This window comes from Acinonyx jubatus, chromosome D3 (assembly GCF_027475565.1).
Source record: "Acinonyx jubatus isolate Ajub_Pintada_27869175 chromosome D3, VMU_Ajub_asm_v1.0, whole genome shotgun sequence".
Taxonomy (NCBI): domain Eukaryota; kingdom Metazoa; phylum Chordata; class Mammalia; order Carnivora; family Felidae; genus Acinonyx; species Acinonyx jubatus.
In genome coordinates this window covers 19324242-19351514 of record NC_069392.1, presented here as the reverse complement: position 1 = coordinate 19351514, position 27273 = coordinate 19324242, and the positions used below count along the sequence as shown (strand labels likewise).

General features: G+C 51.3%; 1 protein-coding gene across 4 annotated transcripts in view; it reads left to right on the top strand.

Annotated features, from left to right (window-relative positions):
- Positions 1–27273, top strand: part of BCR (BCR activator of RhoGEF and GTPase) — a 127567-nt gene that overhangs the window by 57098 nt on the left and 43196 nt on the right. For 3 of the 4 annotated variants that reach the window (XM_027044118.2, XM_027044119.2, XM_053206386.1), the window contains exons 2-7: positions 7760–7941; positions 15662–15766; positions 16121–16306; positions 21271–21378; positions 25094–25154; positions 26439–26491. In XM_027044118.2, coding sequence (XP_026899919.1) covers positions 7760–7941; positions 15662–15766; positions 16121–16306; positions 21271–21378; positions 25094–25154; positions 26439–26491 — 695 coding nt within the window. Of the gene's footprint in view, positions 1–7759; positions 7942–11272; positions 11353–15661; positions 15767–16120; positions 16307–21270; positions 21379–25093; positions 25155–26438; positions 26492–27273 lie in introns of those variants that run through there. The other variant, XM_053206387.1, reaches the window with a different exon arrangement.

The following is a 27273-nucleotide window of genomic DNA, read 5'->3' as shown; positions in this document are numbered from 1 at the left end:
GGGTCCTTGAAGATAGAAGAAAATCTTTTAACTGATCTCTGGATGCTGATTGGGGGTCCTCGTCTACCCACACTGGGGGCATTCAGTCTTTATTGCTAAAAGTCACCCTCAAAGTTGACCTTGTGGTGATTCAGTCTCCAACCAGCTGGAACCCAAACTACAGGTGTAAGAGTCATAAGAGCTATTGTTATTAGTCCGTTTGTCTCCTCTGAGAGAGCTTAGCCTTGTTCAGGGAATCTAGAGCTGCCTGGAGAGCTGAAGCATCAGGCATGAGCAGGACAGGCTCGGGCCCTTCCCAGCTAGCACTTTCTGGCCTTTCGGGGAGACTTGCCTAGCCTCAGGGCCTTCTGTGTGCACAAGCTGGTCTGGGCTGTGACCTCCTACTACCCAGGCAGCCGGAGCTTTCCACACTAGCTTGGTGACGTCATTGCTGGGGTGGCAGCATGAAGTAGGATCATGGTCCCGGGATCCTAGGGTGCTCTCTTTGCCTCTCCTTCTCCCACAAAACCAAGGGCTCTAACAACAGGCCTCTCTCCAGGATACAGTGGCCAACTAGATGGGGGACATCTTGTTTATAAAGAATTTTGACCCCCTTGCTGTAGATACAACAGAAGGGACAGCTGCCAGCCTGATGGCAGAGAAGAAAGCAGAAAGCCACCCAAACCAACCAGATATCTTAGAAAGTAAAGCAGCGGGTGGCCTGAGGTACTGGTGCCAGGCAGTGCTGACGTCTGTCCGGAATGATGTTCTTGGTCTTCAGGAAACAGCTGGATAATGTTCCGGGTTCCCTGTTTTAACAGAGGAAAACAGATCTTTTTTTTTTTTTTTTTTTTTTTAAGTGAAATGACATAACATAAAACTAATCATTTCAAAGCGAACAACTCATGCCTAGTACAGTCACGATTTTGTGCAACCACCGCCTCTGTTTGGTTCCCAAACACTTTGATCACCCCTGAAGGAAATCCCATACTCATTAAGTATCCACTTTCTGTCTCAATGGATTTGTCTCTTCTGGACATTTCATATAAATGGAATCAGACAGTAGGTGGTTTTTTATGATCGCCTTCCTCAATTAGCGTAACGTTTCCAATGTCCGCCTGTGTTGGTACTTCATTCCTTTTTGAGACTGAATGTTGTTCCATTATATAGATACTCTGCAGTTTATTTATCCATTTATCAGTTGATGGACATTTGGGTCGTTTTACCTTTTGGCTGTTGTGAATAATGCCACTTGAATATAGCTTGAATTATTCTGGTACAAGTTTTGCTTTGAACACCTGTTCTCACTCCTTTTGGTCATATGGAGAGGAATTGCTAAGTCATGTAGTTATCAGCTCAGCCTTTTAAAAATGTCTTCAGAAAATGACCAAATATGCAGGTGACACAAATGGACCTTGGCGTAGTCAAGCTCCACCTGTTCCTCTCTTGTAGACTCCTTTCCTTGTCTGAAAAATGAGCATCTAGAAGTTTCTGCCTGTTAAGGGGTCAGAGTGGATTCAAGGAGATCAGCACTGTCCCTCACCCAGAGGAAGTGCCCAGGAAAGGGTAGCAGGTATTTTGCAAAAATGCCTGCCTGCTGTGGCACATTTGAGACTTTTCTACTGTTTGGGAAACTCACTTCCCTGAAGCACTGCAGATATTCCCTGACTGTACTTGGGGTTCTGCTACACAGTAAAGAAGCCAGCCGAGCCCCAGGACCCACGGCCTATCCTGTAGATAGAATCTGCTCTCAGCACACGGGGTGTGGGAGGAAGCCTCAAGGCTGTGCACAAGCGTGGTGTCCAGAGCCAGCTCGAACCTGTGGAACCTGTGTGCCCTTCGGTGAGACCTAGATCTTTCTGTCTCAGCCACAGTTTTCTGAGCCTCTCCTGGAGGGGCGATGCCTACCTGGCAAGACATCCCCAAGGACATGAGCTGCCGTCTGCAAGTCACCAGCACCACAACATCGTCAGCACTGTGCTGTTTGCCTGTGGCCCAGGGAGGGAGGGGAAAGCAGGGCTTCTGCAGATACGATGAGGTGGGGGCTTAGTGCCTGCATCTGCAGAAACCTGCCCACTGTAGCTGGTGAGCCACCGGAAAGAAGATAGTGTTTGATCCTCTTTTACCTTGGTAAAATACCGCCCAGCCATTTGCTAACAGTGTCAACAGGGATAGGAGACCACCCTGCCTCTGTCTTAATGCATAATGAAGTTCCTGCCACACCACCCCCACCTGAGTTCCCAGTATCCCTTCTTTCCTCTCAACCCTGGTATGTGTTTATCAGGATCGCTCCCCTGGCCATTTACAGCTGTTCCCATATCTGTTCTGGGAGGGGAGGGCTGAGATCATAACCTTAGTTCCTTCTGAGGATTTGCTTCAGGCTCTTCTCTTGGGGTGCCTTGGTCAGAGGGTGGGACAGGAGCTGGGATCTGAGCCCTGCACCTCTGGCAGCAGCAAGGCAATGGAAGCAGGATCTGGGGACGTTCCAGGTACATTGGGTCCAAGAGGGCCTCTCCTACAGCTGGGAGACATGTGGCCGGTGGTCTGAGCTTGGTTCTGCACACGTGTCCTGGGAACCCTTGCGGCAGAGATCCCAGCAGGGCCTGGCAAAGGCCTCACAGTGAGATGCTTGCTTCCTGGCTTGCAGATATGAAAATAGGGAAGGAGTGTCGAAGTTACTGGAGATGTTTGAACCGAGACTGGGCTAAGGGAAAGACAGGCTGTGGGGAGAGGCTGGGGGCCCCTGGAGGAGCTGACAGGACTGAAGCTGGGCAAAGGGCATTTGATGCTTTGAAGGCAGGTAACTCTCTGGCCCTCTGAGAGCCCTGAGGATGGTTGCTGCAGGGCTTTGGGCACCTGTGGTGCTGTGATCCTGTGAGGGGTCCTGCTCCAGCACTGGGTGTGATCTGTGATTACCAGATTCTTATGGGCTGGCAGGAATCTCATCCAGTCTGCATCAGGAAAATGCGGGTGGGCAGGGACGTGGCCTGGAAAAGATGATATATAAACTCTGTAAGAGTAGAGGGGTAGCTGCTGGAAACAAACAGTGGCTGTGCCAGTTGGACTGGTCTGGCTGTGTGACACTGGGCCTCCTTTTGAGGCTACATACACATAGCCGAGCAAGGCTTCCTTTTATTGTCCTTTGTTATGAAACAAATACACAGAAGACTATAATGAAGCCCGGGTACCCACCACCCAGCCTGCTCTCATCAACTCAGGGAGCAAACTGCTTGGAAGTTTCCATTCTGTACTTATTTTAGATGTGGTTGCAGGGGGCTGTCCACATGAAGGGGATGAGCCCTCCCCACAGCTCAGCTACTCGAACATTGCCCCTATCTGGGAGGGATCTTAGGAGTATGTGCATGTGGTATATACTTGTTGCATAACATCAAATGGAACATTTTAATCATTCTTAAGCATACCACTCATGCTCATTGGCATTTGGTACATTAATACTGTTGTGCAGCCATCACCACCATCCATCTCCAGAACTTTCTCATCTTCTCAGACGGAAACTCTGTACCCACAATACACCAATTCCCCATTCCTTCCTCCCCTGGCACCCACCATTCTACTTTCTGCTCAATGATTCTGACAATTCCAGGTTCCTCATATAAGTGCACTCACACAGTAAATTGAGCATTTTGTGACAGGGTTATTTCCCATAGCATCATGACCTCAAGTTTCATCCATGTTGTAGCATGGAGTCAGAATTGCCTTCCTTTTTAAGACTAAGTAATATTCCACTGCGTATCCATACCACATTTTGCTTATCCATTCATCCATCAGTGGATACTTGAGTTGCTTCCACAGTTTGGCTGTTGTGAATACTGTTGCTAGGAACTCGGGTGTGCAAATATCTATTTGAGTCCCTGTTTGCAATTCTTCTAAGTATATACCCAGAAGTGAAATCGCTTGATCATATAGTAACTCTATGTTTAATCTTTCTGAAGGATTTTTTTTTTTTTTTTTTAAACCAGCATTGTCCTTGAGGTGTAAGAAGGGGATGTGATCTGGGCTGACTGGGACTTATTCCTCCCACTTGGTGGGGGTGGGGGTGGCTGCCTTTTGTTCTTGCATCAAAGACTAGATTTTAGATTTGCAGAGTGCAGGGATTGTGGCTGCTAAGCTGACTTGCCTGGAGCGGAGGAGGTTTTGGATTTCACTGTGCACATCCCTTTTCCACACTCAGCCAGCCGCTGTCTGCCAGCTCTGAATGGGCCTCACTCTCCCCCGCCCTCCTCCCCGCTGGTTAGCTGCTCTGTTGATCAACCCTCATTTCCCTGAGCCTCTTGTAGCCTTGGGATCGTAGCCCCTTCCCCCTGCCCCCTCCTCTGAAACCAGTGTTTGCTTTCAGCTTTGGGTAGAACTTTGTAGGAAGCTCCGGGCTTAACTCGGCCACCAGGTTCCCAGTTCTTTGAGGTAATGAGACTTCCCACTGGGTGTTGCTGGTAGAGGAGGGAAGAGCAAGGCCCCTCTCTCACTTTGCTCTGGTTCTTGGGAAATGGCAGCTCCCAGAGCCCCCCAGTAATATACTTTGTGCTCGAAGAGATGCGGGGACCCAGGAGTGGAAAAACTGCAGTGTGAAAGGAAGTCCCTGTATGCCGCTTAGGATGGGCGACAAGGAAGTGAGAGCTTTCCTGCTCCCTCTGTCTCATTTGCACTGGAGCAGGCTGGATTCACTGGGACCATGGGCTGAAGCCTCAGGTGGAATGCAGCAGTAGCAGTGACCAGCCATCCGGAATCCAGACATAAAAGCATTAGTTCCTCAGACATCAGTTTGGGGAGATGTGTGCAGAATTGGAAACAGCTGGGTTTTTAGTTGTCTGATGGTTATAATTACCTTGTGGAGTCCGGCTATGGAACCTGGTTTTTCAGTCTCACCTGGTGGAGGTGAAGTGTCCGTATCAGAGTCAATGGCCCCACACAACCCTAGCCAGCAAACCTTTAGCAGGCACTTGGTTTTGCCCTGGGTTTTAGGGCATTGCTAAGCTAGCACTTTGTTTCACACATGTGGAATCTTTACAGTCTTTGGAGAGAGCCCCCTGAGTCTGACCCTAAAGTTCTTACTTGGGGCGTCACTTGATATTAATTTGATCTTGAACATGAGCTCAATGTAGTCACAGGCCGGGACATCAGGTGGTGGTTCTCAGATTAAGGGTGCTCTTCCAGGTGATGAATCTGTTGACTTTCTAAAAGGTCATTATTTCAAAAAAAAAAAAAAAAAAATGAACAGTTTAAGGTTTCTTAGAGAGGATGTGTGGATGCTGAAAATTCTGTGCTAATATAAAAGCGGAGTCCAGAGGAGGAGTGGGGAGCAGAGGAAGGAAGCTGTCGAAGGAGGTGAGGTCAGGAGGCAGGCAGGGCATGACTGGCTGACCCACATAGTGACCATAACATTTTAGAGCTGAGTGGGCCTCTATCAATTGTATAGTTCACATGCCTGATTGTAAAATCAGGAAAACTGAGACACGGACAGCTTAAGTGACCTGCACTAATTCTCACCGGTAGGTAGTAACCTGGGCAGGACCAGAGCCTCACTTCTGGGAAATTCACACCACAGCCCATAGAACTGGCCCACCTGCCCCACCTGGAGGAAGTGTCCTGCTTTACAGAAGTAGAGCAAAGACCCTCCTGGCCCAGGGGGATCATTCAGGCTACCTGTGAGGAAGTCATCTGACAGCTAAAGCCTTCTGTCCAGGGCCTGAGCTGCCTTTGAAAGCAGCTCCCATGGAAGGCAAGTTTTCAGTAGGGGCTGCTGCAATGCAGGGTTCATATCATGGATGTTGAGAGGACAAGAAGTCCTCTGTGTTCATTTTGGTTAAAAAGAATCTGGGATTCCCCAGAAGGAAATGGAAGCTGAAGTCAGACCTGTTTGGGGGCTGGGGTGTGGGGTTAGGGTTCTTCATTAACAGGGTTTTGTGTTTTTTAATACATTTAAACCCTCCCCATCTGTCCTCGGGGATGCTGGGCCAGAGCTGGTTGAGTGCCTTTGGAGATACTTAGGAGGAGGAGACAGAACTTGGCCTTGGCCTCTGACTGTCCTGGTAGGACAGTACAAACCCCAGCAGGGCTGAGCATTGATAACCAACACGGTGATGGTACCAGGAGCTCCTCTGTAGCCCATGGAGCTTGTTAGGGGACACGGTAGGAGCCCACCCAGCTCTGAGTGTCCCCTACCCTGTCTGCCACTTTCAACTCAGAATTGGCCTCTGTTGGAGCCCTCCTGCAGACACACAGGGCAGCAGAGCTCTGCCTGGCCTTTGTGGTCAGTGCCTGTATGCAGACAGCAGGGACACAGTGTGGGTGACAGCCAGCACAGTGCCAGCTCCCAGCTTGTGCCAGTGCAGCAGTCTTAGTCCTGGCTTCTTAAAGAACCCCCAGGAAGCCTTTGCAGCCACCAGGGTGCCGATCTCCCTGAGCGTCTGATTTCAGTGGTCTCTGTTTTTGAAGCTCCCCAGGTGGCACTAACGTGTAACCAGGGCTAAGGACACCTCTTAGAGGGCATGTGACCTGCTGGGACACAGAAGTAGAGAAAGTGGGAGAGGCAGTGGTGTGTGAGGAAGCTGGGACGTAGGCAGATGAGTTGCACAGTGCACTGGCAGCCGTCATAGCTGGATGTGGTGAGCACCTGGTCACTCCAGCCACGGCTCCTCTTGGCTGCTGCATGGAAAGAACTGAAAACAGTCCCCCCACTAGAATTGCAGGGTCGACTCTGGAAGCCTGTGCCTGCCTGGCCTAGGTGGTCAGTGCCACCTAGAGGTTGAGCCCCAGACTGGGTGTGCTTGGTGGCGGAAGTTGTAATCTTGTAAATAAACACTGCAGAGGCTGCCTGTGGTGGTGACATTTGGACAGGACTGCTTGCCGGTGAGTCATGGGGAAGGTGATGTAACCCAATCAAGATGACCTCAGAAATCCCATGGGCTGTGAAGATGCCCTGTGAAAGGAGTCAAGAAGTGACCCCCACATGAGACTTGGAGTGGACTGGGCCCTTGTGGGTTAATATCCTGGTGAGGATCCATTGGATTAGAACAGTTCTGAAAACAGAGCTATAGAAAGGCTGGCCAAGGGGTATGGGCTTTGTAATTTAGCCAGGAGGAAGGGGTGACTGTCTTCAGGTGCTTTTAGGATGGAGGTGTTATTTTCTCTAACTAGATGGTTCCGAACAGCATGGAGCCGGCCATAGGGTAGGCCACTTTTGTCCTCACAGGGACACTCAGGTTGGGGTAAAGATGGTCTGGGACTTTGCCACACCCGCTGGGAGGTGGGCTGAGAGTCAGCCAAGAGGCAGAGTGGGGTAAGGGGAAAGGGCTGCAGCACCTGTTCCCTGGGTTGGGACTGGTGGGCCTGGGGCACTGCTCACAGTGGCCAGGGCTTGCACCTGGAGTGGCATGATCTGAGCTTCTTGCCCCCATCAGATCCCCACGGACAGGTGCACAAGGACCATCCCCGAGAGCAAGATGCTAGCATTTGAGGTCCATCTTTCTGTAATGGCTCAGGCCTACTCCCAGGACAAGGGCAGATGTGCCCCGGACAGTGTCCTGAAAGCCCAGTCTCATTGTCTGGGGGGCATACCACTGTTCTGGCCCTGCTTCACCCTGTGGTCTTTGCTCAGTCGGTTGTGAAGGTGCGGTCAGCCTACCTGAAGTCTTTGTTCAACACCTCTGTGTGATAGCATCAGCCCAATGCCTGCTGGGGCAGGTGGGGTGTGGACCCTCCCAGGCAGACCTCTCTCTGGCCCCTCTCCCTATATCTAACACGGCTGCTTCTCTACACACAGATACGTCGTTTGGAACGCCACCTGGCTATAGTTGTGCTGCAGACCGGGCTGAGGAGCAGCGCCGGCACCAAGATGGGCTGCCCTACATCGATGACTCACCCTCTTCCTCACCCCACCTTGGCAGCAAGGGCAGGGGCAGCCGGGATGCACTGGCCTCAGGAGCCCTGGAGTCTACCAAAGCGGTGAGTCCCAGGGTGGGAGGGCCAGGTGTGAAATAAGGCTTAGATCTGGCTCTGGCCTGCTGTCTACTTCCTAAAGGTGCCCTGCAGCACATCCACTCTCTCAGGGGCAAGTAGCAAGTAGGTGATGTCAGGAGCAACCAGTGGTTGAAGTCGCTAAAAACGCCTTCTTCTTTCCCCCATTCGGGGCACCTGCTGATCTGGAGACAGCATGCAAGGTGCTTTCAGCAGGGACTTCATGGAACTCTGTCAGCCAAGTGTGGAGGAGACAGGCAGCATATGCAGGGGCTGAGAATGCCACCACTGTCCTACCAGCAGGATGTGGTGGCGGTCCCAGCAGTGGTGCTGAGGGGCAGGGGAGGGGGACAGTGTCTGGGCTCTTGTCCTTGCGCTGCATGCAATGCACTTGCTCCTTTTTGCCAGAAGGAGTGCTGCTGATGACTCCATCCATTTGACCAGGATCTTCCTCTTGAGGTATAATTGTCATTAACGGTCCTGATGTCACCTCCACTTTGGAACCGAAGCTCCAAGGTCATGTGGCTAGTGTGTATTGGCACATTCAGCAGATGCCCTCCTTCACTCCCAGAGATGGTCCTGGGCCCCTCTCTTGTAAGCACATAGCCCCGGGGTTGTTATAGGCTCCTAGGGTAGTCCCACATGAGCTGGTGGCCTCTGCTTTGATCTGTCCCATTGCCCTGGAGGGGCACTTCAGAGGTACATTGGAGCACAGGCATGCACCCCCTACCTTTGGGACAGAGGGTGTCCCTTTGACTTCTCAGGTTCTTTTCTTCTTGAGTTGAGATCCTGTCCCTGGGGCAGGTTGCACCTCACTGTCCTCCTGTTGCCCCTCATGACAGATACCTTCCCTCTTTTGCTTAGCTTGTTTCTGATGATGTCCTCCCCAGGCTTAAATACAAGAGAGGAATCTGCTTTTCTCCGTTGTTGGTGGGAAGTGCCAGAAGCATATCTTTTCACTGCAGTTGCTTTTCTGCTGGGCTGATGCTTCAGCTGCAGGACTGCTTCTTATTTATGCTTTTGTGATTTCTAAAGACTCTGGCACTGGGTAGGCTTCCCATTCTGAAACACAAGGATGGGAAGGGAAGCCAGTGTGTAACACACACCTACCTTGTGCAGTTTTGATCCAACATCTGGTTTCACTGTTTCACAGATTAGGAAACTGAGGTTCAGAGAGATGAAGTAACTTGCTCAAGGCCATGCAGCTACCAGATTTGAAGCCTTCTCAAATCCTCAGATGACACTCTTTTCTTTAACTACCTTGCCTTTCTCAGTGCCCTCCCTTGCTTCTTGCTTCACAAGCATGATTTGGTACAGACGGGGATCTTTCCGGTCCTGAATAAGCAGGCTGAGTCCTGAACTTGGGATAGGGCTGCCCTAGGAGGCTGATCTGCCCTCCTTGTGCCCAGACCCCATGCAGCTTGGCTGCCCATCCCCACCAGACTTCTGCCTTCAGACCCTCATCTACACTGACTTGGAGTTCTGCCCTCAGCTTTTAGCCATAGTCTGAGGGCTTAACTGCTATGGAGCCTATCCACATCTGGGTGTCCACTCCCTCCTTTGGCCCCCGTGGGAGCCCATAGCCATGTCTCATCTTATACATCTGTGCTTGCCAGACATGGGGTCTCCAATCCCAAGTACGCCACCTGGCCCAGAGGAGGTGTCAGGGAGTGTCTGGAGAAGATGGGAAATTTTCCTTTCCTTTCCTTTCTTTATTTTTTAATGTGTATTTTTGAGAGAGAGAGACAGAGCGTGAGCAGGGGTGGAGTAGAAAGAGAGAGGGGGACACAGAATCTGAAGCAGGCTCCATGCCCCGAGCCATCAGTACAGAGCCTAATGTGGGACTCAAACTCACAAACCATGAGATTGTAACCTGAGTTGAAGTCAGATGCTTAACCAACTGAGCCACCCAGGTGCCCCTCTTTTCTTTTTTATTGCATTCACATACACATAATGTAAAATTTTCCATCTTAACCATTTTGAAGTATGCAATTCAGTAGTATGAAATGCATTCACCTTGTTGTACAGCCATCAGGACTGTCCATCCCCCTAACTCTTCATCTTGTAAATCTGAAGATCTGCACTTATTAAACAGCTCCCTACTCTCCCCTGCCCCCAGCTCCTTTAAACCACCATTCTGCTTCCTGTCTCTATTAACTACTTCACCTCATGTAAGTGGACTCACACAGTATTCATCTTTTTGTGACGGGCTTATTTCACCAAGCGTAATATCTTCGATTCATCCGTGTAGTAGCATATTGCAGAATAATTCCCTTCCTTTTTTAAGGCTGAATAATATTCCGTTGTACATATATACTACCTTTTGGTAATTCATTCATTGGTTGGTAGACACTTGGGTTGCTTCCATATTTTGGCTACTAAGAAAAATGCCACTATGAACATGGGAGTACAAGTATCTGTTCGAGATCCTGCTTTCAGTTCTTTTGGGGGAATGACCCAGAAATGGAATTGCTGGATCCTATGGTAGTTCTGTTTTTAATTTTTTAAGGAGCCTTCATACCATTTTCCACAATGGTTGCACCATTTTATATTCCCACCAACAGCCAACAAGCATTTTGGTTTCTCTACATCCTTGCCAGTACTTGTTTTCTGTTTGTTTGTTTATAGTGGTTCTCCTAATGAATGTGAGGTGGTAAGATGGGAATTTGATTGGAAAAGGACTGTGTAGCTTTGTTCCCGAAGCCCTCTGGTTAGGTGTTTGGAGCCCTGGGGCGGACACCCTCCACTGCCCTGGAGATAGACCTGGCATTGACTTTCTGGTTTCCCTGGCAGTGCAGTGCCTGGACAGTGAGACTTTCTTCTTTATTTTTTTTATTTTTGGTTTGAAGAAGACAGCTGTTACTTTCTAATGCCCACAAGCAGCATGCTGGTCTTGAGGCCCAAGGTGCCCAATCCTAACCAGTTAGGCTGGGGGAAATCCCTGCTCATCTTTTCCTACCCTCCCAGAGGATGCTCATCTCCGTCTACTGAGCTTGAGCTCTTTGGGCTGGGGGGCAATCAGGAGAACTTTCTATGCGCTCCATGGCAACCAAGTGGCTCAGTGAACTCCGAAGTTGCAGGTCTGTTCCATGAATGCCTGTCCCCAGGGGAAGGTAGGGAGTCAGCAGAGGCCAGGAACCCTCTTGCCTGGGATGCTGTGGGAAGGACCCAGGCCACCTTGGGTGGGTCCTGGTGACCAAGGTTACCTTCCAACCCTGAGGGCTTATGACATTCTCCACCCCTGGACGTTCTGAGGTGCCTGCTGATGTTGACCAAGCTGTCTGCATTTCCCCCTTGAACGATGACCGTGCAATCCCAGATGGGGACAGAAGCCGCAGGAGAGGGCAGGCTGCCCCCAGGCAAGAGCCATCAGGCATACCTCCATCTCTTCATGGCCAGGTGAGGATACATCTTAGCAAGCCCCTTGGAAGAAAAGCAGGCCATTTTGATGACCACTGCCTGTCTCTGCTGGGAGGGTAAAGCTGACATCATTGAACTGAGGGAAGCAAGGCAGTATCATGGACACTTCTAGAGGCTGTAGTCAGAGCTGTGGGCTAGCAAGTAACCTTCCTTCAACAGTATCAGGGAAAGGGGTGAGGGTCTGGCATCACCCCCAGCTGCCATCCTGGGGTCAGTGGCAGAGGGCCTGTGTTCTGCCAGATCAGCATGGTCAGTCCTTCCTAGCATCCTCAAGAGTCCCAACATCATCCCACCTATTTGTTTATAAGGGAAGACATCAAGGCACAGAGACGGCAGCTGACAGTGGTCAAGCATCTCCTCACTGGGTTCTGTGACACGCTGTGTGACATTGCTCCCCGCAGTGACCTGCCAGGCCCTGTCCCCAGCATACCAGCAAGAGGCAGGCCCAGAAACATTGGTCCTCAGCGAGAAGGGGCTGATACCACCTCCGCCCACATTTCTCACATTCAGGGGCCCTTCAGTGAGTGGCAGAGCTGGATAGGCCTGCCAGCCAGGGGCCTTTCGTGGGCACGTAGAGGCCGAGAAAGCAAACGCACACTTGGATTCTGCTGCTTGGCAGAAATGCCATGCCCTTGGGCTGCCTCAGCCCATTGGGGGCCCATGGACCCTTTGGGGATTTTTTGTTTGGGGTGGGGTTTTGTTTGGTTTTTTTAGGTGGAAGTCAAAGTATATGCACATATTCAATCAGTCACTCCTACTGATTGAATGCAAGTGAAATTGGCAGTTTTTACAAGGGAACTCAACAAGGGGCTCAGGAATGTTTGAAGACAAACAACCCTGCTTTATAACTTTGATACTGGCCATCACTTCATTCAGTGTATCTGGTCAATAGTTGTGCTCATGAAACAGAAATTGTAACTCTGAGTCTAGCTGTTACCTGAGCAACCACAAGTTCATTCACTTTTATGATTCACTGGTTAGAGATGCTTTGATTGTTCCGGTCCCCCAGTGAGGCTCTGCAGCAGACAGAGCAGGATAAATGTTACGTCCCCATGGCTCAGCTTGGCTACAATTGCCGAGCTCTGGGTCCTGACTTAAATAGTGATAATGTTTGCTCACACCTGTCCTCTCTGCAGAGTTGGAGAGGGCAGGTACTTGGTGCCAGTCCAGCCTGTATGCTTCCTCCTGAGAGCCCTCCCAGGTTGGTTTATCAGTGGGCAGGCATAAGAACTGTACTGCCTGCCCTGCATGTTAGCTCAGATCCTTATGCAGAGGCCAGCCCCTGGCCCTCTGCTGGCTGGGCTCTAGGACAGTGGCCAGCCCTCTTGCCAGTGAAGGCATGGCCCCTGCCCAGAGAGGAAGACAGGGTCCTTTGTTGAGAGACCTGGCTGTCAACTCCCAGCTGGGAGCAGCCCACCCCTTCACAGCCAGGGTTTTGCACTCTGATCACCCTGGCTCCCTCAGAGTGGGGCTGGGGGTAAAGGGTGCTCCCCAAATTCTGCCCTGCCACTCTGTTCCAGCTCCTGCCCTTGTGGGCCTGGTGGCAGTTCTGTTCACCTGGGTCCCTCTGTCAACTTTCCCACCTTGTCATGCCCAGTTTGTTTTTATCTGCTCTGTCTGCCTCAGGTTTGTGTGGCTTGCTCCCTTCCCTGCCCTCTGCCCCTGCCCTGGCCCGAGTTGAAGTGGGAGGCCTTCCTTCTGGCTTGCTGCCTTCTTTTTCCAGTTGCCCTTCTCCTCCGGCTTTCTCTCCACCACGATCTCCCCACCGTCATGATCCCAACTGGATTCACGTGCCCTTTCCAGAACTGGCATGTGCGCAAAGCAGGGTTATAAATAACCCTGGTCCTGGCCCTGCCCTTTGTTCTCTATCTTCTGCATTTCTTTCCCGCCCTCTCCAACAAGGCAGAGTTGGCTGACTTCTGAGCTGTCCCTGTCTGCCACCAGCCCCCAGCACCATTCTGGGGTTCAGGAGACGATTCCTGGTCCAAAAAGAGGTATCTGCACCCGTGTCTTCTCCCCAGCCTAGCACATTCCCCAGGCCAGACATTCCCCTGAGCTGGCCACACCCTTCAGAACAGGGAGAGCTGGAGCCGGCGCCTTCCTGCCTGCGCTTTTTTTCCTCCCAGCTTTCCAAATTGTGTGGGTGGGAATGAGACGCACTGTCACCCATGTGAGCACCGGCATCTCGTGCTGGGTGGGGCTCTACCACCACCACCCCAGCCCCACCATGGGCGCTCACAGTAGCAAGATTGTTCCTCAGCACACAGCAGGGCTGGGTGGGTGACTGCTGGTGCCCAAGAAGCCTGCTGTGCCCTTCACCTTACCTCTTCCCTTGCTTGGGGCACAAATGGCACCTGGACACGATGGGAAGCGTGTTCAGGGTCATCTGAGAGCTACTTCTCCCAACGGGCTGCCACCATGCATGGTGACCTCAGTGGGCTGAGATGATAAGAGGGGTCAGCATCCCCTACCCCTGCACAACTGTGCACTGTGTGTCACAGACTTGCTGACTGTCGTGGCATTGGGGGCCCTGGAGCAGGCTAAGCTCACAGTTCTGGATCTTGGCACCTGCTTGTCAAACAGGCCAGGGTTCCAGAAGAGCACTCAGAGCTTCACAAAGGTACAGCCAAAGCTAGGGCCCAACCAGGAGTTCTAGATCCATTCATTCGTTGGTTTGTTTGTTCATTGTCTTCATGGAGCACCTATTTGTTCCGGGCACTTTGCTGGCACAGGAAGTTTCAAGATCAGGCACAACATGTCCTAGAGATTTCTGCCTGTGAAGCCACTGCCCTGGGTGTGTGCCCTGGGTGGGGGAGGGGGTTCTGTGTGGAGTGGTACCTTTCCCTGGAGCGATACTTAGCCATGATCTTGGCGGCTGCCTTGTATGTATGCATGAGTACACGCACATACTTGGGCATGCATGTACACACATATGCATGCACCAAGCTCATGCACACTTAGAGATTCCCAAAGCAAAGTGGTGGTTCAGGAAGACTTTTTGGATGGTCCCACAGTGGGCAGTTAGGATGTGATACAAGCCTCAGGGACCAGAAAGCAGAAGCAGGTGGGACATGGGGATCGGGCCTTCCTTCCCCAGTTTATACCCAGGCAGCTGATGCTCAGGGCAAGAGGGCAGTTGCCCGAGACTGGGGCTCACCAGGCAGGCCTGGCTCTGTAGCCCTGTCCCCCGACTCCTGGCCCTGGGTGCTTCCTGCTGGGCCAGCCATCTGTGTCACTGAATGCCTCCCTCCTGCCACTTCAGGAAATTGGAAAGGGAAGCATGGTTGGGGGCACACAGTGGGGCCATACTGGGGAGGCCCTGATTCTAGGCTCTGTAGAGACACCGTGAGGCCTGAGCTGGCCTTAGGTCCTTCCTCGAACCCAGTGGTTCTCACCTAGGGGCGATTTGGCCCCAGAGGACATGTGGCAACATCTTGCAAACATTTGTGGCTGTCCCGGCTGGGGGTAGGAGTGGGTGTTGCTACTGGCATAGAAACCAGAAATGCTGCCCAACACCCTATAGGGCCCCCCAGCATCCAAAAGAGAATTCTTCAGCCCTAGATATCAGCAGTGCCGAGGACCAGGCACCTGCCCCAGACCAGCAATCTCCCCTGAGTGGTTCAGGAAAGTGGACCAAAGGGGCAGCACTCTGGTTCTACACCCAAGGGCTACCACAGTGTGGTTGTCTCATGTTCACCCATAGGTGGAAAACCAGTGGCAGAATGGGCAGGGGTGTTGTCTCAGTTTCTGTGGACTACAGTGGACCTGTTGGCATAGGGCCAGGCAGAGGGAGCATGGGCAGGCAGTGGGCACAACCAACCTCTGACCCTGACTCCCTCACTAGTGGTCAGGTCACAGGCCCCCTCCAGGTGTGCAGAGCATAGCCCCCTGTGCTGCCCAGACACCCAGCTGGCCCATGGGGGAAGTGGCCAGGAAGTCATACAGCAGTTTTGATACCTTTGGCATCAATATTTTCTATTAGTTTACTGGGCAGCTGTAACAAAGTCCCACAGACGGGGGCATCTTGCCCCAACTGCCCAGCTCCACGCTGCCCATTTCTTAATGTCATGACAAAGGGTGGCTCTTGGTTTTGCTGGATGACCCCTCCAGAATTTTCAGTGACCATGAGCAAGTGGCCAACTGACGGAGGCTCCAGTGCCTCCCTTTATTTCTACATGGAGCCTTCTCCAGAGGCTTGTCCTTAGGTTGAGAAACAGGTCTTCCTCTCTGAGAGTGGCCACATAGGGCATCGTCCCCCAGGTCTGACCTCTGTCTGTTTCTCCTGCAGAATGAGCTGGACTTGGAAAAGGGCTTGGAGATGAGGAAGTGGGTGCTGTCTGGAATCCTGGCTAGCGAGGAGACTTACCTGAGCCACCTGGAGGCGCTGCTGCTGGTGAGGAGCGGGGAGGGCCCGAGCTGGGCCGGGGCGCGCTGCTCACAGGCCCCAGGTCAGCCATCAGAAGGCAGCCCCCCTTGCCTGGAGTCACTGAGACATCGGTAGGCGGGCCAGAAATTTCCCCTCTGTAGAAGTTGGGCTTCCCCGTGGGGCAGTGGACACTAACATAGGACAGGTGCCAAACCAAGCTGGCTTTACATTTTTATTTTTAATGGAATTTAAAAATAAAAACACACATGTCACTTAACCATGACTTTCTGTGGTCACACCATGCACCTGAGAAAGGGCAAGCCCTCTCATGTGTGCCACTCCACCTGTCACCCGTGTCACCTCACCTGTGCCCTCTTCCAGCCCATGAAGCCTTTGAAGGCTGCTGCCACCACCTCTCAGCCAGTGCTGACAAGCCAGCAGATTGAGACCATCTTCTTCAAAGTGCCTGAGCTCTATGAGATCCACAAGGAGTTCTATGACGGGCTCTTCCCCCGAGTACAGCAGTGGAGCCACCAGCAGCGAGTGGGTGACCTCTTCCAGAAACTGGTGAGTGACTTGGAACAGGTGCACGGCAGCCTCCCAGGAGCTTACAGCTCTACAGGGATCAAGCCTCTCCCTTGACCTGCAGGCATGTGTTGCCAAGGGCTCTGGGACACCGAACCCTTATTTTAAGGCTCCACACTCAACGTGGGACTTGAACTCACGACCCTGAGATCAAGAGTCACATGCTGTACCAACTGAGCCAGCCAGGCGCCCTTGGAGAATTTTTTTTTTTTAAGTGGTGTGGGGAGGGGAGATGTGGTCACTAAAAATCAAGGTAGTGGGAAAAGTACCCCTGGAGCCTGAAGGAGGGCCCTGGTAGAGAGAGGTGGGGAAAACCCACCTTAGCTCCTACCAGCAGCTGTTTTCAGAAACAACAGGCATATTTAATGCTGACTTTGACAGGGACACCTTCATGCCTTATAGAAATCAAGACTGGTTCTTATGGATAGACTAGAGAAATGCGGGGCAGGGTGGTTTGTAACTGCGGAGTGTGGACTGAGGCATAGCCTCTCAGTGAGAGGCAGTCTGGCTCCTGAGTAGCAGGGTACAAGGGGGCCCATCTCACCTTAGCTGAGGCAGGCGCTATAAGGCAGGTCCTGTCCTCACCACTGAGGGGGTGAGAAGCCTGAGGAACTGCGGGTCACTTGCTGGGACTGTAATCCTGGTTTGTCTCCAAAAGGAGGGCCTTTGCTGCTGCCTTCAGGGGTCATAAAACTGAAGGATAGCTGGTGCTGGATGACAAAATAAGAATTTCTGAAAGGGCTTGATGAGCCCATACTGACAAGGAATCCTTATGGCAGAGGTGGCTGTGGGTTCAGGCTGTGGCCGTTCAGGTCCCAGAGGCAGAAGCACCCTATCAGGACAGAAGGGGCCCACCGTGAAAGCAGGTCAAGGGCCTCTGCAGCCCTTTGCTGACCACAGGACCCAAGAAGAGCCAAGGATATGGCTTCTAAAACATCAATGGAACCAATAAAACCTAGCAATCAGATGAAAGATGCTGTGGCAGGCCCCTTGGCACTGGCCAGGCCACATCTGGGACAGGGATTGGCTCGAAGTGCATATTTAACCAAGATCTGGGTCAAGTAAAACTTGTCCAAAAGGAAGAAACAGTTAAGGGACTCGGGAGGAAGGAGAAAACCCGAGAGCTGTTGGATCGACATCTGTCTTCCAATATACAAAGTTCCAACGTGTGTGGAAAGGAGTCCCCACCTCTTTTGCAGTTCTAAAGTGTGCAACCAGTCAGTCCCTTTCAAAGGAGGCCGTGGGAGAAGGGAGTCTGAGTAGAGGAGTTTAGCAGCTGTCCTGGGCCTGCCACTGAAGGCAGGTGCCAGGCAGGACCCTGTGATAGAGGTTCTACTTCTGAGGATTCCTAATCCCAAAACCAGATTATCCAGGCGCCCCATGGACATGCTTTTTTCCTGGAGCCTTCCTGCTCCCAAGGGAAACCAATCCTCCAGGGGTAGAGGTGGCCCAAGGTCACAGGCCCCTTCCAAGTACTCAGAGCACAGCCCTCTGGGCTGCCCAGACCCAGTCCTTGCCTTGGCTTGCACCTGGGCTTGAGTGATCCACTCCAAGGTGTAGCCTTCCTATTGGTGGTCCTCTCTACACTGCCCTGGGCTGCAGCTACCTTGGACTCCAGGCCGGAATGAAGATACAAGAAACACATGAAAAAATGCCTTTTTGTTCAGATTCCTGTCACATGAGACCCCTTTCTCCATAGCCAAAAAGCAGGAGACTGTATTGGTGCAGCACCCCCAGCTCTGAAACCCACCCTCACCCCATTTCTCCCTGTGTGAAGTGTCAGCAGGTTCTAACCTAGTAGATTTGGCTCAGCCTGCAGCCCTCGTTAGAATGGGAGAATTGTGTTGTTGAGAAGAAACTGCAACAGCGCTCTTCCCTGAATAACATTCCAACATCACTCAGAAAATTATCTTTCAAATGTTCATAGTTCGAAGAACGCCAGAATTTGGAAAATTTCTTCTGGTTTCCCTGGTGTCCTTGAGCTACCTTTGTGGGTCAGATGTTGCAGCAGGACTGAGAGGGAGCTGCAGTGGGAAGTCATGCCCCGGAACCAAGTGGAGAGTGTTCATGTGTGCCACCCAGCTAGGAGCTGGGGCTCTGCTGTTCCTTTCTGACCAGCACAAGTGCGGTTGGCCCCACAGATTGGGGGGGGGGGGGTCACCCCATCAGGCTCCCTAGCTGGGAGAGTCTTAGGACCAGGGGAGCCCTCATTGCTATGCCCCAGTTATGACACCTCCCCTGCCCAGGGGTTTATGAGCTGTGTCTGGTAGTTCAGAAAGCCTGGATCCCTTCCTACAGGAACGTACAGGTTAACTGCAATTGCTCAGGGGTTTGTTTCTGTCCGAAATTTTGTCAAGCTATGTTTTTGCTTTTCTGATCCTTTCAAACTTCCAGAAAAGTTGCAGAAATAGTACAAGAATTCCCATGTGCCAGATACACCAGTTGTGACATTTTGCCAAATTTGTTTTATCTTTTTCTCTATCATTTTTATAAACATGTGTGCACATGTGCACACACACACACACGTGCTATATAATTTGAAAATAACTTGCAGATATATCTGCCCTTTTACCCCTAAATACTTCATTGTGTACTTGCTAAAAACAAAGACAAACTCCTTCCATAACCCATAGTACAGTGATCGAATTCGGGGACTTTCATATTGGTGTGGTACTGTTATTTAATATGCAATCCATATGCAAATTTCTCCTGTTGGCCATCATGTTCTTGATAGCCACTTTCATTCCCTGATTCAGGATCCAATCCGAGGTTACAAAATGGACTTGCTTTTCACATCTCTTTAGTTTTCTTCAAACTGTACCAGTTCCTTGGCCTTTGCTTATCTTCCACGGCCTTGACATTTTTGAATGGTACAGGCCATGTTGTGTTTGTCTGATGTTTCCTCAGGAATAGATTCAAGTTTCGTGCTTCCAGCCAAAACGAAACAAAACAAGCCACAGCAGTGATGCCGTGTCCTCCTCAGTGCCTCATATCAGGAGGCACGTGATCTCTATTTATCCCATTATGGTATAGCTTCATTTTAGATTAGCTAAAAAGATTAGACTGTTTGGGCACTTCTCAAATGCCACATGGGAGATGGGAGTTCCGTAGGGAAAGGGAGAAGGAGAAGTACTGGAAGGGATTCTCCTCTCCCGGACCTTGTATCAGTTTGCTAGGGCTGCCACAGTCTGCACAACTTGAACAACAGAAATGGATTTCCTCATAGTTCTGGAGGCTGGGGTTCCGAGATCAGGTGCCAGCAAGGTTGGTCTCCTGAGGCCTCTCTCCTCAGCTTGCAGATGACCACCTTCTCCCTGTGTCTTCACAGGTGTCCCTCTGTGGGTATGTGTCCTTTATCTCTTCCGAGAACAGCAGTCCTACTAGATTAGGACCTACACTAACAACCTCATTTTAACCTATCTCCTCTTATGCCCTCTCTCTAAGTACACATTCTGAGGTGCTGGGAGTTAGGGTTTCAACACAGGAATTTTGAAGTGATGCATTTCAACAGTAACATCCCCTCTGGGCTCCTCACCAAATTATCTAAAGCAACCCCATAGCTTTCAACCTCTGCTCTGTTCTCAGCTCTTTGGTATATTACGTGTTTGTTGATTAATTTATCATGTATCTTTCCTGCTACTGGCCTCGCTGTGTCCGAGTGATTTGCGGCTGTGGTGACAGTGCCTAAAGCAAGTCTTTGTTGGGGGAGGCGCTCAGTGACCGGTGACGGAGACAGAGAAGGAGATGCTCTGGGTCTGACTGTTGTACCTATTGGTATTTGAGAATGCAGTGGCTTGTCAGGGTGATGAGTGCAGCAGGGGCCCGGCAGGGCCTCCGTGCAGCCCCCACAGGGAGCGGAGCCAGAGACCAGACAGTGCCAAGGGCGCCTGGCTTACCCAGCATCTGGGCTTGTCATCTGAAGAAACATAAAATTCAATATAAATGCAAATGCATATAGAAATAAAATTTAGATTCAGCACAGAACAAACACCAGGATCAGCTAAAGCTTTAGGCTTCCAGCTGGTCGGCTGCCGTGGGAAGGCCTGGCCAGCCGGTCACCAGGGTCCTCCATTACCCTCCCAGGCCTGGCTTTGCTGGTACAAGATGGGGGCTGGTTTCCCCTTGGCTGCCTCTGAAGGTGACCCAGGGCCCACATGTGCATACATACACGTGTGTGCTCACACACACACACACACACACACACACACACACGCCCTTGGAAGCTGTCTCTCAGTTGAGTATCTGACCAGAAGGTTAAGTGAAGAGACCCTCTGTTAATGCCTTTGATTTGACACAAGACAAATAAAATGCCTCTCGCCTTGCAGCTGGCAGCCAGCAGGTCTCCTGCACGCCAGGTGTGGCATATAATACCTGGACCCCCCCTTACCAGGTTTGGGCTGGGCTGATGTCTGGACAGTGGGAGCCCGGCTTCTCCAAGGGCAGCTAGATTGCGTGTTCCTAATGCGTTTGAAGGGATCAGACATGAGCGGAGCACTGTGGCTACCATAGGCCAGGGGGGCGACCTCCTTGTCCACTAGAGTCTCCTGCAGCCAGCACAAAAAGGTGACACTCCATCCCACTATGTATGTAGACTCTTGTCCGCGTTCACTGACAGCCTCAAATTTTAGCTACTGCCGGTGGCACTATTAAAATGAGTGAGGTGGGAGGAACAAGCAGCTGTGGAAGGAAACCGTTACCTGCCTGGGGCAGTGAGTCACTTCTCAGCATGTCACTTGGGAAGAGGGAAGCATGCACAGTGCGTGGGGAGTGGGGGGAAGCAGGTGGGATGCGATAGCGGGAAAGAGCTGAAGTATCTGCAGCTCTGCGCTGCCTGCTGCACCTGGGATTTCTCCAGAGCTGTGCACGAAAGCCCATTTCTCAGAAAGATGGGGAGCAGCAGCACCTGTCCTGCACCTGTCCCACACTCTCTTCCTTCCTTCCTACAGGCCAGCCAGCTGGGTGTGTACCGGGCCTTTGTAGATAACTACGGAGTTGCCATGGAAACGGCTGAGAAGTGCTGTCAGGCCAACGCTCAGTTTGCAGAAATCTCTGAGGTACTCGTGACACTGTTCAGACAGGTGCACCCCTCCACCTCCCACGGGTAGGATGTGGGCTGGCCGTTGGTACACCATGACCCGGGAGAACTGGGTGCACCAAACCAAGTTCTGGTGGTAAATCTCAGCTCTGTTTCCAGATGTTTCTGGGTTGGCTCTGTCAGCCTTGTGTGGGGGACTCTGTTGTGAACAGATAGGAGGAGCAGCTCCATGAGTTCCCTGCCTCTCTAGGGTCCAGGACTCAATTCTGGGGCTCTGCCAAGTCCCCCAGACAGATGCCATCTTGTACCACCTGTGTGCAGTAAGGAGTGTCTGTAGTTCTGTCTCATGAGCAGAGGTCTGGCCATGCGAGTCCCGAGGCCAACTATGCACCTTGTCACTAGAGAGCAGGTGGGGAGGTGTGTTTTGCTCCGTTTCTCTTGTAGCCTGCTGGTGACCTTGCTCACCAGGGAAGCTGAGCCCTAGCACAGGGGCGTGGAGCTTCTATAGCTGCTCTCTCTAGACCCACGTGGGCAGAAAGCTCCAGGCTGGAGCTCCAGGAGGACTGAAACCTCAAGCCCCCAGTATTAGCATGAGGGGCCTCAAAAGACTTTCTCAGATACACAGGACAAGTGGCCTGTTGGGGCTGGTGGCCATGCCTGGACCAGGACCTGCAGCGCCTGCCTCCCTGGGTTCCCGGCGGGGGTTTTCCCCACCCTTCCACATCCTGTTTCTACCCTCTGCATTGGGGTGACACTTCCTCTTTCTGGGCCTGTCATCACTTGTGATGCCTCCAGCTCCTCGGAGCTCTGACTTGCCTTCCCTCCACCAAACAAGGATTCTAGATGGAAAGACTCCAAGGGAGAAATTAGCATAAGAAAGATAAATGGAAACTAGAAATAGGGAGTGAGTGGGGTCTCCCTTGCTGAGAGACAATCATACCCTATCATACCTGACTTTGTTCCGGGGGCTTTGTGCCATTTTGTAATTTATCATGAGAGGTGGCATGTTGTGGGTGCTGATCGTCCCTCATGGTGGTAATGGGTGCCATGCTGTTCCTCCAGAGCCCGTGGGGCCATCCACTCCCTGCCTGGTGCTGCTGGTAACAGGCTGCATGCACCCAGGGTTCCAGGCTGGCTCCAGATGTCCCTCCCTGTCATTTAGACCGTATCTTTCTTTAGGTCATTCACTTAGCAACCCCCCCCCCCCCGCCCCGCCAACCCCTGACAGCTGCAATGTTGGCACAGAATCCTGAGTGACCTTGACAAATTAGAGACCTAATCCTTTAAGAGCAGGCTCTAGTTAAACGGAGCCAAGTTCAAGTCCACCCAGACAGGCTTCTAGAAGAGGAGGGAGGAAGCAATGATGGGACACCAACCCAGGGTCACGTGGTCCCACTGACCATGCACAAGTGGGAATCTGAGCTGAGGCAGGGATGCCGGGAGGGCGACAGCATCTTAGGGCCAGCCGAAAGCTGGTCCTCAGTGAAGCTTGTACTTTGGAGGCATCATCCACTTTGGTTCTCCACCTATATTTTTTAAAGAGACTCAGAGAGATTGGAACCAGCCAGACAGAGCAAAATGGAGCCAAAGGAAACAGAAGCAGCAGGCTGTGTAGAGGTTCACTCTGGGGGTCAGAACTCAGACGTGGGGAGTGGATGGTCACCTCCAGGAGAGGGAGCTGTGGAGCCGTGGTCCCTCATCTCCCAGTCCTGAAAATGAGCCAGGGCGGTTTCCAGTTAGGCCAGAGCTGCCTAAGCTGGGATTCATGGAATGCCAGCTCCCACATGATGGAGTTCTGGGAAAAGGGCCTCTGGAGTCAAGTTAAGTTTGAGAACTGGGGGATTAAGCCAAATCATAAGTTTCCTTGAGACAGGATTTCTGGAGCTCTGCATGCTAATGTGCATGGGACTGTCCAGGGGCATGTGGTGTGAAGGCTGCCTCCCAGGCCCACGTGAGCATGGACCCTGATTTTTACAGAGGCTCAGGTTCAGCTTTCACATGCCCTCATACCCCCCACACCCCTTTGGAACTGCTGAGGCAGACGTTCAGAGGAATAATCACTGTGAGGGCCATTAAACTCTCAAGAGAGGTTCCAAAGAGCATTGTGGAGTTTGGTCCCAAGGAGCTTAAGATACCATCATTTTTAGTCTTGAGAAGTTTACCGCAGTGCAAGAGGTTGGGAGAGCCATGTCTGAGTCCCTTCCTGTTCCCATGCTGTTTTTGTTGTTGTTCAGCAGCCTAGTAATGGGATTAACCATAGCTTCTTTCCACAGATGATTTCAGGTACCCAGGCATCTTATATCCTGGCTTTTCTTGGTACCTTGGACCAAATCAGTGAATCCTTTGATGCAGTTGTGTGAAAGCATGACCTACCCACTGAAAAGCTCTGCTCTCCTCCTGGGGATCATAGCACCTCTTTGTTAGCAGCTACAGGCATACCTTGCTTTAGTGCACTTTGCAGATCCTGTGTTTTTTACATATTGAAGGTTTGTGGCATCCCTGTATTGAGCAAATCTGTCAGTGCCACCTTCCCAACAGCATTTGCTCACTGTGTCAAATTTTGGTAATTCTCAGGCTATTTCAAGCTTGTGCAATATTATTATATTTCTTTTTTTTTCAAAAATTTTTTAATGTTTATTTATTTTTGAGAGAGACAGAGACAGAATGTGAGTGGAGGAGGGTAGAGAGAGAGGGAGACACAGAATCCGAAGCAGGCTCCAGGCTCCGAACTGTCAGCACAGAGCTCAACGCAGGGCTCGAACTCACGAGCTGTGAGACCATGACCTGAGCTGGAGTTGTACAGTCAACCGACTGAGCCACCCAGGCGCCTCTTTTTATTATATTTCTTATGATGATCTGTGATCATTGATTATGATTGCTGAAAGCTTAGTTGATGGTTAACATTCTTTAGCAATAAAGCATTTTTAATGAAGGTATATACATTGCTTATAGACATGATGCTGTCGATCACTTAGTAGACTACAATGTACTGGTAAACATAATTTTTATATGCACTGGAAAACAAAAAAAAAATTCATTGGGCTTGCTTTTTTGCGATTTTTGCTTTATTGCAGTGGTCCAGAACCATACCCGCAGCACCCCAAGGTATGCCGGTATATTTGCAAAGTCAGGAGAGGGTGGGGAGGAGGTGGAATCCAGTGTTAGTCTCAGTGGTGGTGGGGCTGCCCTGGCCATTTCTAAAGGTGACTGCCCTTCACACTTCCCAGCCCCCTTGCCCACTGTTTAACTTCTCTGAGAAAACAGTTCTATGCATTTAGGGAGGGCACTGTGATTTGCCTTGTTTTTATAGGATTCCTTATGTCACAGGCTCTTGAGCAGGGGTGATCTTTGTCCCAAGCGACAACTTAGCAATGCCTGGGGATTTTTTACTGTCATAGCAGGAGGAAGGTGTGCTGCTATATCAATAGATAGAGGCCAGGAATGCTGCTCGGTGGCCTGAGGTGCACAAGACAGGCCCCCACAGTAAGAGAATTTCCGTCCCCAAGTATCAACAGTTCCAGATGAACCTACAGCACCTAGGGCATGCCTTGTGTTCTGCCCATCCTGTATTTCATGCTATGGTCCAGGATGCCCCATAAGGCTTGCCTCAACTAAGATTTTTTGCAGTGAGTGAAGGGTGAGTTTTCTTGCTAAAGGTTTCTGACCACAGAACGTTCTGCCACATCAAAGCCGCGTCAGTTGTCCTGTGTGAAAATGTGCTTTTCTCTTTGCAGAACCTGAGAGCCAGAAGCAACAAGGATGCCAAGGATCAGACGACCAAGAACTCTTTGGAAAGTGAGTTCTCTATGCCGAGGCCTCTTCGTGCTCCCTGTGAGGCAGCTGCTGCGAGAGGATAGGGCATTGGCTGCAAAAACAAACATGGCACCCAGTTGGGTCAGCCTCTGGCTCCTTTGCTGTTCCTGACTTCCAATACTGAGAGCAGGGATGTGGAAAAAGTGGCATTGGATATGGCAGGGTGGGGAAGGACACAGGCAGGACCAGCTTGCCACCAACAGTAGCAACCAGGAAGAATGGGAGGGTTTTGCAAACGCCCACCAATCAGGCACTGCTGGGCATTTAAAATGTCATCATGTTCCCCCCAGCAACCCTGTGAGGAAGATTTTGTTTTCCCTTTTTTCAGATGACAAAACAGATTTAGAATGAAAGTAACCCATATGGAACACAGGTCCTAAGTGGCCAGGCAGGGATAAAGCCAGAGTCATCAGGCTCCCAGGCCTGTGTGTTCAGCCTCCTCCTTCACTCTGGGCAAAGAGCAGGGGATCAGAACTGATAAGTCACTTCTCAGTTGTGGTTGTTAGGACAGCATGAATAGTTACAGAGAACAGCAGCCATGGCTCTGGTACCAGACCTTCACCATGCTCTGAGTCTCAGTATCTCATCTGTAAAATGGGAATAAATAACAATGCGTGTCTTATGGTAGTCGTGGGAATCACATGAGGAAATGTACCTGACTTGTGTCAGAACACATCTAAGCATCCATGCCTGTGATGGGCTGGGCTTGACATCGTCATGGAGAAGTGGGGACTGCCAAGGCTGGCCAGGGTTTCTGTGCTGCTGGAGTCCAGCTGTCTGAAAACACTTGAAAGCCAAGAGCTATGTTGGCAGCTGAGTTAGTTTCTGCCAGCCTCAGAATCAGGCCTCCAAACTGCGCCGAGATGGACATCACTAGCAGTGTGCCAGTCTACTTCTGGGGGACCCACCAGGCCAGAGAGCAGGTGTCCTGCCGGGGTTGGCATCCTTGCCAGCCCATCTGTAGCCGAGTGCAGGTGGCCTCCCCAACTCCAGAGGGAGGAGCATCAACTTGGGTTCTGACCAGTAGCTCTGGACTCAGCTTAAATGTTACGGACCAAAATCTCAAAGCCACGTGCCTGGCCTTCTAGGTGCTTAGGGTTTGTTTGCCCTTGTCACTGGGGATGGGTAGTTCCCAGGGGATGTGGAGGTTGGGCTGGGCTGCTCCCTAAGCCCAAGCACTTACAGCAAGGACAGGCAGGCGGGTGGTTTGGTGCTGCTTTCTCCATGCCTGGCCACCTCTCACCTGCCCTGCCCATCTCTCTGCAGCCCTGCTCTACAAGCCTGTGGACCGGGTGACACGCAGCACGCTGGTTCTGCATGTGAGTCACTCCACCCGGGACCTTCTCACCCTGGGGTTCTTGGCTTCTGTTGTTCTGGGCCTGACACTGATGTTTGTCAGTGCTGCCCAGCCATTCCCCCTTTTCCTGCCACATACCTTTGTTGAATATGCAGAAATGAGGGGCTCATGGCAAGGAAGAAAGCAGGTTCTGGAGCTGTCCTGGGTGCTCTCGTAGGAGGCAGTGCAGGGAGGGAGTGCCCTGTCCCATGTAGGAAGGGCCTCTTGGTCCCAGTGCATGAAACGAGCCTCCAAGGTAGATGGGGTGAGGACACAGACAGCAGGTGCATTCCAGGCCCGTGAGGGTGACCACGGCCTTGTAACCTGGGGAGAGGGAGCATGGGGAGAGCACACTTCAGTGGGGCTGCTCCTAAAGGCAGTGGGGGAAACAAAAATGGCCCCTAATCCTACTGCCCAGGTGGCCCTTTTCATTTATGTTTAGAGCAAGTTGTACATGCGTGTTTTTGGTTTTTTTTTTAATTCACAATCAAGTCACAAAAGTGTGTGAGGTTTCCTTTCCTGTTTCTTCCCCACAAAGGAGCCAGCACCACAGGGAATCTTTTATGCACATGCCAACATACCTGAACATTTTTTTTGTAATTACACAGAAGGCATCATGCTATACATATCGTTCCACACTGTGCTTCTTTTTCCTCTTAATATGATATGGTAGATATTGTCCTACTTCAGCCCAAACAGCTCTGCCTGTAGTATTTAAGCCATGTAGCATTCTGTCGAGTGCACATTTCATAATACCTCACTCTC